Here is a 16,505-nt window from a genome sequence, read left to right as displayed (position 1 = left end):
TTAGGCGCTGCTGTGTTCCGGTTTGAAGGGTGTGGTAAAGGAGACAGACTTTTCCGAGGCGTTCCAGCTTAGTCCTCAGGGGTAGCATCGCATCTGTGGCCGACCTCAGGTAGGAATATCTAATCCTATCTGGGGTTGATTACAGATGTCCATTTGTCCAGGGCGGCAGTAGTCACTTATCATCAGGTGGACTGCATGCTCGTCTGCTACTCCTATATTATAAAAAAAAAAGCTTTAGACTAAGAAATAAATAAAATATCTGTAAACACAATATTGACAATAAATATACAATAGTAACAATATTGACACATAACACTGAAGCAAGGGAGACAAAGGTAAGTGAGTAAAAAATCAAAAACCTAACGGATGCAAAAAAACTTTTTTAAATACATATATTCAAACGTCTATCTAAGGACACTTGGTATTTAAGAATAATATAACTTAACCTTTAACCATTCGACCGTTTAAAACATTTGAAGTACCAAAGAAATTTACAAACATACAAGATACGCGTGAAAAATATAACTCTTCCTAAGCAGTCAGGTATAAATAAACATCCAAAGAATACTTATTCTATTGTTATCGTAAATGTAAGTAGTTCGTGGGCTTATAAGTTCTCTGTCACTTTGCATTACTCATTAAGTTAAGTACGTTAACGTAATTAAGAACTGGAACGGAGTAAATGTCAACGTGTACAATACGTTAGGTTAGCTTTAGAGGAGTTTACAAAGAAAAAACGAGATTTTATTGATGGTTAAGAGGCAGGAAAAATACAAAACTGACACGCATATTGCGTAAAAATGTGAAACTATAAAATCTAGCTGGCAGTAGGTATTTATGAATATTATGATATTTGTTTTATATTTACGCGGACGCTACTATGTTTCTAACTCAATGCTCAGCTTTAGCAGAAACCGGTTATCAGTAGGTATTGTTATTTCGGTTACACTAGAACCTGTTCCGACAACGATATAATCGCGGTTTCTCTCAATCAGGCCCTTATCGTGGTAAAGATATGATACTCATTGTGCTATTTCTATCGGGTTCGGCGATGCCGTTACAATTTAACTAGGTCCCTGCCTGTGGAAAACTGCCAGAGAAACGGTTTTTCATGGGTATTTTATTTATAACGTGACAACCGTTCTATTTTTAAACGGCTTCAGGTATTTATCGATTACGTAAAGTTATTGTTTGTTTACGAATTATATCGCTTCAGCTGATCTCGTTGGATTCAACGCTATTTTGAATCACACTATTGGTAGCGTGACCTTCTCTAGATCAAATTTTATTGTTGTTTTAAGTGTCAATTCTGAGTTTTAATGTCTTTAAACCTCTTAATAGGTACATGACACAAGGCTTGTGAATGTAATTCTACTGTTTTCTATTACCATATTATGCTGTATTTTATACGTAATTTGGATTCTGCTGTTGTGATTTAGAAGAAAGGTAGTTCCCAATAAATGATGATGATATTATGAAGGTATAGGTAGCTAATGAATGACGTCATGTACTTTTCCATTACTCGCTACTGTTAATGTGTAGTGTTATGAAACTTTACATAATACGTAGTGGAATTATTGCCTTTTATATAATATTTATGGCATTTAAAGGGGATATGCATTGAAGGTAATTGTACGGTAAATATACGTAATTTTATTTAGGTAAATACACTACAGCATGGTGAAATACGCTCCAAGTTTGTATTCCAAAATTGTATTGTAGCATAAGGGACTATGCTTAAGTAAAATTCAATTTAACGATCCATTGCTTTGTCATTTGCCATAACGAGGCTATGTACAATTACTAATAGGTATGGACTCTGTGACCTTTAGCTGGCTATATCGGCAAACGTTTACTCTTCAACCAATCTTTCAATTTCTATTTTAATATAGTAACTTAACTAAATCTTTAAGCACTAGACAAATCAACTCAATTCTGTGGCCGAATAACTATGAAATGAACGCAATTAAAAATTGAGTACCCACATTTTTTTTACCCATTATATATAAAAACTCATTTTACCCATTTTATATAAAAACCCATTTTACCCATTTTACATAAATACCTATCCCCAATACGCATTATCAGAAATCAACTCTAAGTAAAACCTACCTACCCGCTCACATTATAGGCGTATGTGAATTGTAAATCGTAATTACGTGGCTAGGGCGTGACACAGAGGCGCTCTTGACCGAATATTTAGTGAAAATCGTTTTCAAGGGCTGCCGTGTCTTTGTTCATTACTAATTTGCCTAATGTATGTATGTAGTTCAAAACAAATGAGTCCCTACACTTCCATTTACATAAAATATTCTTCCGCATACCAACAAACGGCAATTACATAATTGCTTGTAGATTCATTCGTAGTAGGTATGTGTAGGCAGTTGTCTATCGACGGATATATGATTGTGAATAGTTTTCGAATCTTATTCATTATTTGTAATAACGTACGGTTGGTTGAACACAGTTGGTTGAAGCTATTTTTTTATAAATCTTTTGTTACCTGACAAGGGCTCGTCCGCCCGCCGGTTCAAGTTTGTTGATGTTTTTTGTGAACATTCCACAAACAGCTGATCGTCACAACACTAAAAAGGGTCCTTCAATGTAACTGCCATAAGGTTTCTTCGGCCATTGCTACGAAAATTTTGGTACCATGGCTGCGCGAAGTTACTAAATTTGAAAGAGAGTGCAAGGCCGCAATGTCGTAAGAGTAAAAGGGACGTAGCTACTAATATACTACAGCCAATTTCACCACCCGGTTAAATATTTTTTACGCTCTTATGAACATAATTCTTTGTAACGTAGGTCCTCCAGATTTAAACCAACGCAAAACTTTTTTTACTTATCTAATGTTTTGTTAAAATATTTCATATTGCCTGCATAAACATTGTTAAATGCCGATTTTTTACTAAAATGTTGTTGGGCCTCTGTAATTAATTCAGCGCTCAATTTCTTAACAACGTCGATTGCATAACGAAGCTATTAAACCCAATCTAAACTATATAAAATTTGAGTAACATTGCTACTTTTCTTTAACGGATGTAATCTTAAAATCAGTATGTATATTTAGTCAAAGAAGCTTAAAACCATCAAATATTCGATCCTCAAAGCGCAGGGCATGAAAGCTATATCTTACATATATACAGAATATTAGTAAAGCAGTTGATTCATCTTAGCAATGTCGTCAAGAATTCTGTTTATAGGTTAGTGGGAATTTTAACAGTACTTGGCACCTGCTCAGAACTCAACACTCTAACAGCTAAGTCAATAAGGTATAATATTGATTTGTACATCTAAAAATAATGAACTTTCATAGTAAAAATAGAGCACTAATAAATATGCAATGCATTAACGATTTTTGTAGGCATTTAAAGATTCAGTCTAGTAAGTTAACAATGCTAATGTAGATATGCTATGTAGAATTCTAATAAATGTAGGTAAGTCTAGGTATAGTAAAATATCTATATATTTTGTTATCTATATACCTATGTTTAACCAGACCATTATTATAAATGCAAAATATTATTTTGTTTCTGTTCCCCTTGAACCGTTCAGAATCAACAGTTCCCTGAGGACACGTCTACTAAATGTTTCAAAGTAACTACGCCCGTGGGCAAATCCTAGTATTACAAAACTTGGTATTTAATTAGTCTGAATCTGTATCTAGTTTAATCAGGCGATAAAGCGAACTATGAATAAAAATGAATTCTGCGGTAAAATCATTCGGTTCGTTAACGCAAAGAATGTAGAGCAAGCGCTTGCTTAGAATTTAAATATAGATTTTTATATTATAAAGCTCTATAACTATTCATATTCATATCACCCGAGTAGCGGAACGGTCACCATACTGGTCTGAGGGCTTCGGGTTTGATCCCGGCTAACCAGACATGTTGATGCTAAATTTGGATTTCTATTCTGGATCTAGATGTTTGTGTGTTCGTTCTTGATTATTTTTATTCACTACTCATCAGTACCGTCAAATTTACTGCTGAAAGTAGAATTTCAATAAAGAGCGGGTTTCCATAAAGAGAGGGAGAAAAAATCAAAGTAAAGTATATGAAGTCTACCAATTGGAATTTGGCTAACGCGGTGGTCTATGTGGTCTATGCCCTAATCCTTTTCATTCGGAGAAGAGACCTGTGGCCAGCAGATGACTTGATGATAAGGGTTTTTCTATAGTTAGGCTGGCTACTTCCTTGCATGCTTTTAATTATTACAATGAATGCATAACTGCGTAGCGAAACGTTACTGTGTATTCCCTTAAGTGAATCCCTTACTAAGTGGAGTTGAGTACCTACCACATGCACGAGAAGAGACTCGTACTAAAATCCGACAGTGTATGGTACGCTTCGTATAGGTACTGTTTAAATAATAATTACGAGTTACCCCGCACGTATCCCTATGGACGGTCCTTTAGTTAATTCGCAGAATCCCTAAATATCTTCGGGGTAAAAATTTGCCTGTTACATTCTACATATTTGCGTGAAATCTGCGTCAAAACATATTCAACTCTTCCCAAGATTACTTGGCTCCATTATCCTGACACAGACACTAAAGGTAAATACTTACTTAGTTTTTGAAAATATTAATTACATTGATACTACAGACATATTGTATTTATTTACTCTAGAAAGTCCTCAGCTTAAGCCTGTAAATAGAGACTACAGATCTGTATTTGTTTTGTACACATTATAGGTCTGTGATAGAGACATTAAATTTTGCAATTTGCATAGAAATAAATTATTTTTGAAAATATAAATTTGAATGGGATCTGGCACTTTGTACAGATAAATATAAACTCTCAACAAGTACTTATCATTTATTTGAAACAAAGACGTAAAAACCTTAGCAACCAGGTAATGGAACGTGCTCTTTTTGACGTTTGAAGTAAAACGTGATTGTTTTAAGAACGTGATCTTTCTTTGAAACACTCCAAGTATTGCGGAATAGCAACTGAAAGACCTTAAACATTTTGAAAGTTTCTGTAGGCACGTGACGAAATAATTGGAATAACACGAGGCGGCCCGTAACGATTACAGCGTATTGTTTCACAAAAGCAATAATACTGAACCTGTGACATGGATAATTTGATTACTAAAGAATAATGTGTAATCTGCTTACTGATGGAAAATTACAGCAAAATCTTACTCAATTAGATTTTAAATATCAGGCATAGATCATTTTGGTTATAAAATACATGTCTTGAATACCTATGTTATTTGTATGTTAGAATGAACCACCACACAACATAGTTACATTTTGTTTATTAATTTATCAGCAAAAATGTTTTCTTTCTTCAAATTCGTGATCCTAAGTATAAAAATGACGCATACTTAGCCGATGTTTACTTATTATTTGCTGTTTAACATTAGACTACTATAGAAGTACTATAATCATACGCATTAACGTTTGTACGTGTTAACGTTTTCACAATAGAGCTAACATAAAACACGTTTCTAAATGACTCTCCTTAATTATTTTTATTTGCTAGAAAGTCATAATTTGTGTCATTTTCCTTTTTATGGTTTAAAAAATACAGATTTTTAAAAGTAGGACATGTAGAGAGGTGCCGAACATTTAGTTTTAGGGTTCCTTTTTATAGAGAACGAAACGGGTTAGAGACCCACGGCTATATCTCCAAAGAACGCACTTGTAAAGTCATCTGCGCTGAATATATTAGAAATACATTAGAAATAAATTATCATTTGTTTTAACGGCTGCGGAAAACTACGTGAGTATATATTATAAGTACTGTATAGTGAAGCTGTTTACTCACTATTTGCGACTCTAGAAAAGAGCTCATTACTGCTATATCTATAAGTTCCGCCTGTCGAGGTTAGCCGAGGTCTGTAGGAATGTCCGCGGACGAGTGCTACTAGATTACCTTTGGTCCCGACAAAGGACGTCCAACATCATGGGGTTTAGCCAGTACAATTCTGGTATATCCTATTCGCTGCCCCCGCGGATGAGAGGAACCCATACATGGTTTGCATGCCCCACGTAAAAAGAAAACGTCTCTAAGAATGTGGATGGAGTCCGGGAAGAACCTAAGAGACATCTTGAGAGGGGAAAACAGGTGCTATTCAAGATCTCGGAGTTCCCCGATATGCGCAAAATTTCCAGTAAGAGTTTTACTGAGTAAATTATATATAGAAGACCATTGCCCTAAAACGTCATAAATATAGCAAAGATTACCTCATCCTCGAAACTAAAGCAAACAGGAAAATTTTAGTAGACATAATTGGAAATGGAATTAGGTGTATGATCGATTATTGAATACTTGGAGGTGGTAGAACCCGTTGTGGTTCGACTCCGTCGGCACCACCGCCACACTTATTTCTGCCTTATAACAGCGATGTTGGATGTAACTACTGTGTTCCGGCTTGAAGGGTGTTATAAGGGAGACACACATTTCCGAGGCATTGCAGCTAAGTCCTCAGGTGTAGCGGCGCATCTGTGGCCGATCTCAGGTAGGAATATCTAATTCTATCTGTGATCGATTACAGATGTCCATGGGCAGCAGTAGCCACTTACCATCAGGTGAACTGCATTCTAGGGTGCTACTCCTAAATTATAAAAAAACACTTGGAATGCTTATAGAAAAACCAATCGTGATTTTAGACGCTAGTAACACTGCCTGCAAAGCAAAGTTTTACTAATTAAATTGTATGCTCCTTCTATTTACTTTCTGTTCAAGTTGTTAAATTGATGCGGTACGGCCATTATCTGATCGATTATTTACTTACATCGTTAATGATAGTAGTTAAATTGTAATTAAGAGTCTGGTATTTAGTAAACAGACTGTATAGCTTTGTGATTTAACTTCGTTAAAATGTAGAGTCATTATTTCTACCTTTCTTTCTAATTACTTCTATGTGTAGAAACGACACATTCTTGAATTTATTTTTATATACATATTTCAAATAGTTTTTAAAGTTCCGTGACTAATATTAATAATGATGATCTAAGGTACCTACATAACATAGAAGATGACTAGATCTCGACAAAGTGTTCAGTCGGGTGAATTACAATAGCATTTACGAATCTATTATTAACTCCTTAACAAACACTATTTTGTCATGAACGCATCATTTCTTGTTATAAAGCTTTGTAATTGTCGTTATGAAAATTACAATTAAGTATTTCGTAATCAGCACGCTATTTATGTAGCCCATTTAGATATTTTAAACAAAGCAAGATCTGATGTTTGAATTATTGTATCTATGCAGGTATGTGTTCTATTTTAAATTGTTATTGTTATAACATAACAAGCGTGTAACCATGTAGCATTGTTCTAGTGTAACAATAACAATAGTTACATTGCTGGTAAGTAGCTACTCACGCGACTGACCCTCACGCCTCATCGTCACATCAAGATCGTTTTAGCGAGCAACTGACAAATTCTTTTCACTTTCGTTAAATGGAAAATGATCAGTAGTATTCATAGTGCTAATGAATGAAAACGACATTTAACTGCCCGCTATTCACTGCGTGCATATCTACGTGTTATCGAATGTCATTTTTATGGGCATGGAAACGTACAATAGATGTATGATTATTTTCAAATTATATGTCATAAATGACTTTGATTTAATTATTATTTCTGTTTACGTAAGAACATCTGAGAAACTTTTATAGAAACAATTTGTAAAATGTTAGCTGTATATCTTTTGTTACAATTAAGTACTTGGTATTTCTGAACTTGCAGATAATGGTTATTTAGGTTGTGTGTCAAAGTTTGCAACTTGGGTGTGTAAAGTTGATCTGCTTGTACCAATTATTCAATTTGTGGGTAGTTGTAACGAGGCCGTGTTAATAGTGTTGCATAAGTGGGGTGCATCTGCTTGACATTTGAATCGACCCCAAATCCGAATAGAAACTGTGTCACGCATTAGCCGGCAAGCGAGCACCGCACCGGCGCGATGTCGGCGAGTCGCGAGGTGCGTTGTGCAATCCCGTTAGCGTTCCTCCACTCCACGTGCGAACAGTGCCGGCGCGCCTCAATGTCGCCCGTGGGCGGCAGCCGCTGAAAATAGCGAGCCCGCCCGAACAGCGCTCGCCGGCCGAGGGCGGCCGAGTGCATCCGCCTCGCTCCCGCCCGCGACACGCGCGCTCTGCATCTTCTTCGTGCGAACAGCTGAGTATCAAAACAAAGAAGCGAGACGGGCGGTCGCCGCTCCCGCTCGCCGGCCGGCCGGTATCGCGCCGCACGCACGCCAGTTCTCGTTTGAACCGTGTCTATTGAGGTCGTCCGTAGCGAACTTGTGTGAGAAGTTTACTGCCGCGAAAGGGTTTTCCTTTGTCCCGATCTTCGAGGACCTTGCCCTCGTATTATGTTTCCGCGTGAGACCCGCGTCCAGCTTCGGCCTTCCCAGGAGCCGGACCGCATCCAGCGTACGGAATCGTGTCGAAATCCTCGTCATTTTCAAAAATTCTGTGACGGTTTTCCTGCGAAGCGCGTACGCAGGGCGATTTGAAATTTCTAAGTGAACTTGTGAGTTAAAATAAGTGTGGACCATCGATCGACGTGAGATCAGCGCGTGGTGCTAGAATAAAATTAATTGTGTGGACAGAAAACATCATGTCGACCGGCAAGCGGCTCGCGAAGCGCTCCATCATAGGAACGCGCGTGGCGGCGCTCGGTGATGACGGACTCTATTTCTCGGGTATGATCCAGGCGGTCAAGACTCCTGCACCGTTCCCGGAGAACAATAATTGCATAAACTTAACCCCGAACACCAGATACACGGTGCGCTTCGATGGTGGTAAAATGACTCGTGAATATCGTGACGCGGAACTTATTGGACCTGGTTTTCGTGGTCTTACCGGTGTGAAGCTGCGCCCTGGTCAGCGTGTCTTCCTGACGTACAACGGTCGTGAAGTGCGTGCCGATGTACTGGTACACGACCACGATACCGATGAACTGCGTGTGCAAGTGCACGCACCTGCCGCTGAGGTTAGTATACTAATTACACTTTAATGTATTTAATTTCTAAACTATCTAATGCAGTTTATTAAATTTTGAAAATATTTTGCAATTTCCATAAAAAGAGAACGAACATTATGTAGAGTCAGAGAAAATATTACAACAGCACTGCAGGTAGAGTTCCTTTATCTCTCAATGCGTTTCGATATAAGCATACGTGTTCGATTAAGTCAGTTCAATGACAACGTTTCTCTATTTACAATGTATTTGGAGCAATAGATATAATGCATGTAGCGCGTTCGCTCAGTCATTGGCATCAATGTTGACATTGCAACAACATTACGCGTAGACAAAGAATCTGATGAGCGGTGGCGGCGGCGATTGCGGGAGCGGGTGCGGGCGCGCATGCATCGAGCTATTGACCTCCGCTGCACGTGGGCCGTGCATCGTGCACTGTGCACTCAACCTCGCACCGAATTACGCGTCAACCGGCGCATACACCTATCATCTACCGCTGGTCACCTCGCCGGCAAGATTGCTCTACTTGCTACCTAAATTATTGCTAACAGGTATATCAATTTATCTACGCCACTTGCAAAAGAACATGCAATAAACAAATTAATTTATTCAATTGCATAATTATGTTACATTCTTGTCATTCCACGCATTATATTAGATTTTTAAGGATAAACTACGATTGGCAAGTCTGTTGTTGATGTTTTTTACCATGTGATTTGAATACGCCTACGTATGTATTTGCCTGTATTTAACGTCGTGCGTCATGCACATGAGCGTGACAGTCGCGTAGCTTATAAACAACAGATACGGTAGCGTATTTGTCTCTTTATTCCATTGTGTTCACTGCCAGCACAAAGTTATGTTCTCTTTGATATAAATTACGACAAATTTAAAGTCAAAGTCAAGCTCGATCAACGGATAATCCTACCCAAGTAACGATGACGATCCATAGTGATTTATATTCAGTCAAGGTAGGTTTAGTACGCTGTAATCTAGTTAGAGCCCTCGGCCCAAGAGCTTGCTCCATGCAAGGCACGTCCTTGTCGCCGATCAGCCGTCAACAGAGCACGCACGTGTACTAAATTCGGACACACTACAAACCGTTACTTATATGCCATACATGGATATAAGCGGTACAAGGCTTTTTGTTACGCCTCGAAATCCACATTTTTTTGAAACATTAGTTGAATTTTGTGTATCTGTGTAGATGATTAGTGATTACTTTAGGATTCAAATTCCCTACTTTATGGCTTATGTCTCTCGTTACACAATTTGAAAGTATTTATTATTTTTATGTAAACGAAAGATTTATTCTCTCACTTTGTTTTATTAGATGTTAGTGTTTATTGTAAAAACGATAAGCCTAGCCAGCTACTGATTAATGGCCGGCGCATCTGCTCGTGCGATGATTGGCACTTGAAGTGCAGCGCATGTGAGTCATGTCATGATACATAACGCAACAGTGCATTGTCATCTTTCAAATAACATTTCAGCTTAATAAAACAACTAAAAAATATTTAACATAAAGTAAAAAGCGAAAGATTTAAAAGAAATATGGCATTGCGCATGCATAAGTAAATGCAGTGCCGACCACAATTAAAGGTTATCGCTTGAACTAATTGCATTAAACATTGTCCACTATAAAAATACAAGTTCACCTCAAGATATAATTTAAATCACTACCGACAATTAATTGCGGTATTTTAATATGAACCCATAAGAAAAGACTGGTTGAATCACTCAAAAGAAAATGTTCTTTAGTGGGCCTTTTTGCTTAATATAGTAAATATCAAGGGTAACAGAGCAACAACGTTGTTTACAGAAATCACAAGCCGGTATCGTAATAATCCGATGTTTAAAACCACTTTAACAACAAGTTGTTTTTCTTTTCTTGGCGGTGCTAGTATTTGCGAAGCCGGCATACTGATTCTTATTACAAAGAAGGCAAAGCTGGTAGAGAGCGGCGCGTGCGCCGGCCTTGCCGCGTAAACACGATGACGTAGCTGTCCGCGATATCGACATGACGCGCTCAAACGAGCTAACTGTTGCGCGCTCATCGCTCTACACTTAAAAATATATAAACATACTAAAATACAATAAAATCAAATTGTAATTCAGTATGACGTAATATATTATCTTGCTGGGCAAACAAACATGATAGGGATCATAAACCCTTGATGTGCTCTCATACTCCTATTACTGAATCTAGGAGCTAACATTCATCCTTGAACTTGATATAGTGCGAAGCTTCGGTCTAGAACTAAGACATTATACGGGTATATCTCCGACAGGGAAGTCGCAATAATTGATAATTGACATGAACTTGTCTTTTTTACATAAAAACACTGGTGACTCTTATTATCTTAGCACAATAGCCTACACAAACAAACAAAGGTCAACGCGCAGTGTTATTATTCTGTGTTTACGCCACAATACAAGATAACCGTGCGTATGCACTCAGATAATGATTGTTATGTTATTGCGTCCTACCTAGATCTCAAGCAATATCGACTCTACATTTCAAAACACTAATGTAACAATATTTCCCTACGTGTCTACTCCACTTCAACAATGGTTGGTTATACGGAAATCTGGCACAGGAAAACGTTATAGTGTACATACTTTGATTAGTACCATTGTACCTGTTATAAATTTTGCCATAGAAGTTACACAGGATAAATGAGCGCGAGAATTACTGGGAAAAACATGCCCAGTCATTTCAGAGTTTGCGTACTTCAGACCTAATTGTTGAGGAAGAAATTATCAAATATGACGCGGTATTCCCCGGTACACAGGCGAGTGCGAGCGTCGCTCCGCGTCACACGTTATTTACACCGTTTCACTCGGCAAATCCGCCCGCACGCTACGCGGAATCAGCTCAATCAAAACTGCTCTGACTCACGCCGCACGCCGCGCCGGCCGGCTTCATATTCGTAAACAACTACGATTTTACTACACTAGCGCTCGCTCGACATCCGCTGTATTATCTTTAATAACACAATTAAACGGAGCATTGCTCGAGCGAAATAAAATACGTAGGACTGCGCGCTACATTCACCACGGATGTCTCGCCCAAAACATCGTCTCGCTATAACCGCCACACAAAAAGATATAAACCGAAAGAGTCGGCCGAAAAATAAGGTCATCGGCAGGCCCGGAACCGCATAACGGTATTGGTTACAAAATCGCGTCAAGAATTATTTTCACGTGCGCGCGGCGCGGCGCCGTCGGACCGTTAGCCGGTGGCTGTGTTGGCCCAGCGTCCACGTCGTTAAGTGGAACATCAGTAAACCGCTAATGTTCAATTCCTTAACAAATCAACTAGAACAACCGAATTCTCTGATAAAATCCCACGATAACTTGGAATATTATATTGAATCGACGTACTTATGACATGCAATGCATAATAAATAATTTCCGTGTGATTCGTGTTTTTTTCCCGAACGGTTAAAATAAATGGTATTCAAAGGTATATTGATCAGGTAAATCTACAGCCGATCTCCGATTTTTGAGGGATAATATATTCAAGACAAATAAATTAGCATCTAACTTGTAGCCAGCGACTTCCCGAAGTGGGTTGTAATAAAGATTATAAAGTTACGTAATCGGTTGTGATTTCCCTGCATTTGCAACCGGCTCGCCTTTCGTTCACTGAGGTCGTAAACGCCGCGAAGCGCTTCGCCTCGATCGCCCGAGAGCCAGATGAGTGTGAAAGTGCCACTTACACCTGTGTTGACCGTGTACCGTTCGGATTCACTCAACTACACACAATACATTGTTGCGGCACGTTTACAGTTAATGAAGCTGACAGTCAACGAAAATAATTACGTTCAAGTCCATTACAAAAACTAAATCAATCATCCAGAATCGTAAAAACAAAACTAAATGCTAAGAAAAAGTATTACAGTAACTGTAAGATATATTGATCTACTGAAAGTAAAATGATTTTAAATATCAATATTCATGTGTCCCACAATCTTCTTAGGCAACAATTTTAAGTTAGCAAAATGAAACATTACATATTTGCGAAGAGTACTAACACTGGAATACACAGTTTCTCTTCGGTTTCAATTGCATGGACGGCGAAAGCATACATGATTCAAAATTGAATTATTAATGCGTATTTAAGATTTTTCACTGCACAGTGGTACAGACATTGTTTCCAGTGTTTGAACGCACCGAACACACTTACGCTTATGGCGCGTAGCGTTGCGTAGAGAGTCGCGTGCCTTGCGCTAATTTCACTTACTCTACATATTGACACAGCTCGCAATAAAACAATAAATTTAATTAATTGATTGCAAAAAATGCCTGCAATATTTTTTCATCACATATGTACTCGAGAAGTTTGGAAGCTTTAAATTGGAGTAAAATTAGAAATTTCTATTCTAATTGCGATTTTTATGGATAATTAAAGATAAATAATCGATTGACAACCAAAAGTGAAAATTTTCCTAATTGTTTTGTCTTACTCTATTTCTACGTAGATATATTTGTAAATATCGATTTATCACGATAAATAACAAGGCTTATTTTCCTTCATTATTAAAAATTCAACATTACTCCAGATTACTGTAATTACTACTTAAAATCTGTGTATAAAACACGAGAACACTTCAGGCGCAGCAGCATCTATAAATCCACTTATCTCACAAACAGGAGGCAATTTTTCAAATTAGGCCTACCGTGCACGCCGCAACACAATTTACAAGTTTCTCCTTCTATAATTTCCAGTCGAACGTGACGTTTTTGTCGATTGTGAATGCGTGAACGGAACCAGCAAGTGGCAATCGAACACAGGTAAAGAAATGATGGGAAGAGAAAACTAGACACCCTGTATACCTTGCGGCCATTCGAAACACAATAACACGTTTAATTTATCGATTCTTAAGTAATACTGTAAGATGTTACGATAAATAAACAGTTATTTTTTATTATTGGACATTAAGTAACACTAATGACAAAAGAAAGGTAATGCGAATCGGATTTGAACCTGCAACCTTGCGTCAATCTGTGTCATGCTCTGATTACTCGAGTATCGGGTCTAATGATGATTCGAAAGGCGCAAAAACTAATTTTAATGGTCAACAGTGCTATATACCAACACAAAAGGCTTTAAATTACAACTTGTGTAATACTCAATTTACCAACTTAGTCTTGCTACAATTGCATTGACGTGATTAGTTGTAACATTATTGGAAAAATTAGATTTGTATAATATTGTGTTAAAATATTTCGTAACAACATCCACGACAGCGGCAATACGTACATTGTACAAGTTGATGCTAGATATTTCTATTTGAACAAATCTTGATAAAGTATAGATGTAAGAAAAATGTAACATGTAACACAGAGCGAATGGTTAAATAAACGCCGGTTAGTGATAGTGAATCTTAATTAATTTTTACCTAGCACCACTCGAAATTTAAAATGTATATTCCATACATGACAATTTACAATGCAAATCTACAAATTTCTAACCTTGGTTGACGTTCATTGGTTGAATACAACTAACGGGCGATAGTCTATAAACATCTTATTTATATTACGAAATAGTAAAATTTATTAATAACAGACAGAAATATCGATTCTTCAAAATTCAGAATACTATCTTCACTACGAATTGTTAAATGCGCTCGGCTCTTTCCTACAATCTTTGATAAGATAAAATACATAGTTTGCGGATAGCCTGTGCAGGCCACTAACAAGATGTCAAAAGATTTTAGTCCACGCTGAACTGCAATATGGAGCGCGAGCCGGATATGCCAATTACACGAATGAAATAGACACCACTTAGTGTACTAATGTTGAAGTAACAATAATGAACAACCTGATTTATTATTTCTTTTTTTCAAAATTATTTTGCCATATTTACATAATTAAACAGCTTTATATTCTTTTGAATCTAAAACTATTCCAAAATCCTATAAGTTGAACAATAAACGCGAAACGTTTGAAAAAAGTGGCACGACGAGTTTTAATGAACTAAGTAGCTTTATAAGTAATTTGTTTTGTAATCAAGCTTTGTTTTGTACTTTTACATAAAACGATTAACAAAAACTCGATCATTACAATTCATATTCGTCGTACGACCTCAATTGTTTTTATTTTTCCATTTATTGTAGAGAGCTTACTTTTTGTCGCGAATAATACCCTGTTTTACCACAACCAGTCTCCGCTTGGAATAAAATAGTTCGCCTAATGTATTCGACCTACATCCAACACCGAAACAGCGAGATGATTGACCATTTAATGATGTCAGACAACCGTTGCGAATTTATAGTGTTATATCTACGCTGTTTTTGTTCACACTTAGCCATGTCTTGGCTACACAATTGCACATAATACGTAGCTTTCGTAAGACCTCAATTGGAACTTCATAAAATAAATTTGTGAAATGACAGCTTGCTGAGACTTGCTGAATTAACTCACCAAAAAATCGTACCGGTGCTAAAATAGCGCAACTTATTTTTACAATTATTTCAAGATTAAAATTATGCAGAAACGACAGGCTGAAAGATGAGTTACTTTTCCTTTAATTAAATTCAGGAGTAATTTATACCAAGAACAATGATATATTGGCTGGTACCCTTTGTACACCTTAGTTGTCCTCCCACGAGCTAAGCGAAGGCAAGGCCGGCCCTTTGTGGGTGACCTCATTGCGTTCGCCTTGAAATAGTTTCATGATTCGTGTATACTTGCGCAGAGCTACTCTTATCTAGATACTTAGCATAAAAAAATCCCAGTTATGTAAATTTTACAACATCAATCACATAATTTACTTACATAAATATTTATCTATACAGGTGGAACAAGAGGAAACATTTAATTACACCATAACCTGTATAATATGTATAGATAAAATATCGAGATTGAGAAGGACGCTTTTGAATATTAATGCCTACACATTGAAACCGGATAACTGGTTGAAACTGGGCATTTGGCGTCACACACGAAGTCGTAAGCTGACTCAGCGGCGCAAAATAACTTGTTTTCGGGTTCGACTTAACAGTAATACACCAAAACCGTTACCACGTGGGCGACTGTCGCTAAATCTGTGATGGTGTACAAGGATTTCTATGTGTAAAATGCCCAAATATTTATTACTAATGACTTACATACCAAAAAGTAAATTTAACCGGATTTAACATCTGCATTAACCTTCGGTAATGACAAAGGTCAGTAATGATTCGGTTGGTCAATGTACCGAAATATATAAAGTTGCTGACGTAAGGAACGCGATTCGCCTACTTCATGGTGGACCACGGTATTGTTATGATGAGTGGTGACAATGTATCTAAGTGTAACTATTTTTATGTAAGTGAAGATCAAGTTATAATTACGATCAGCACTCGGTGCGCGGGGAGCGGGCCTCCGGCACGCTGACCCACTGACCCAGAAACGCTGATATTGAACCGGCAACGACGCACCGTCCGTATTCGAAACCCGACCTCCACTTACGTTTTCTTTTTTCGTGACATAAAAAGTTTACATTACTGCATTTGTAAACTTCATTGAAATGAGAGCGCTCATCCTGACTCAGGTCTTAAAAACAAATTCT

General features: G+C 37.5%; 1 protein-coding gene across 1 annotated transcript in view; it reads left to right on the top strand.

Moving 5' to 3' along the window:
* The first annotated feature begins 8,432 nt into the window (after positions 1 to 8,432).
* Positions 8,433 to 16,505, top strand: part of Glut4EF (Glucose transporter 4 enhancer factor) — a 54,569-nt gene continuing 46,496 nt past the window's right edge. Inside the window, exon 1 of the mRNA XM_073079822.1 lies at positions 8,433 to 8,956. Within this exon, the coding sequence (XP_072935923.1) occupies positions 8,582 to 8,956 (375 nt within the window). The 5' untranslated portion in view covers positions 8,433 to 8,581. The remainder of the gene's footprint in view (positions 8,957 to 16,505) is intronic.

This window comes from Epargyreus clarus, unplaced genomic scaffold (genome assembly GCF_041222505.1).
Source record: "Epargyreus clarus isolate Ecla_fem2 unplaced genomic scaffold, WU_Ecla_fem_2.2 ptg000014l, whole genome shotgun sequence".
In the NCBI taxonomy this organism is placed as follows: Eukaryota; Metazoa; Arthropoda; class Insecta; order Lepidoptera; family Hesperiidae; genus Epargyreus; species Epargyreus clarus.
Note: the sequence above shows the minus strand (reverse complement) of the source record. Positions and strands in the feature narration are given on the sequence as shown.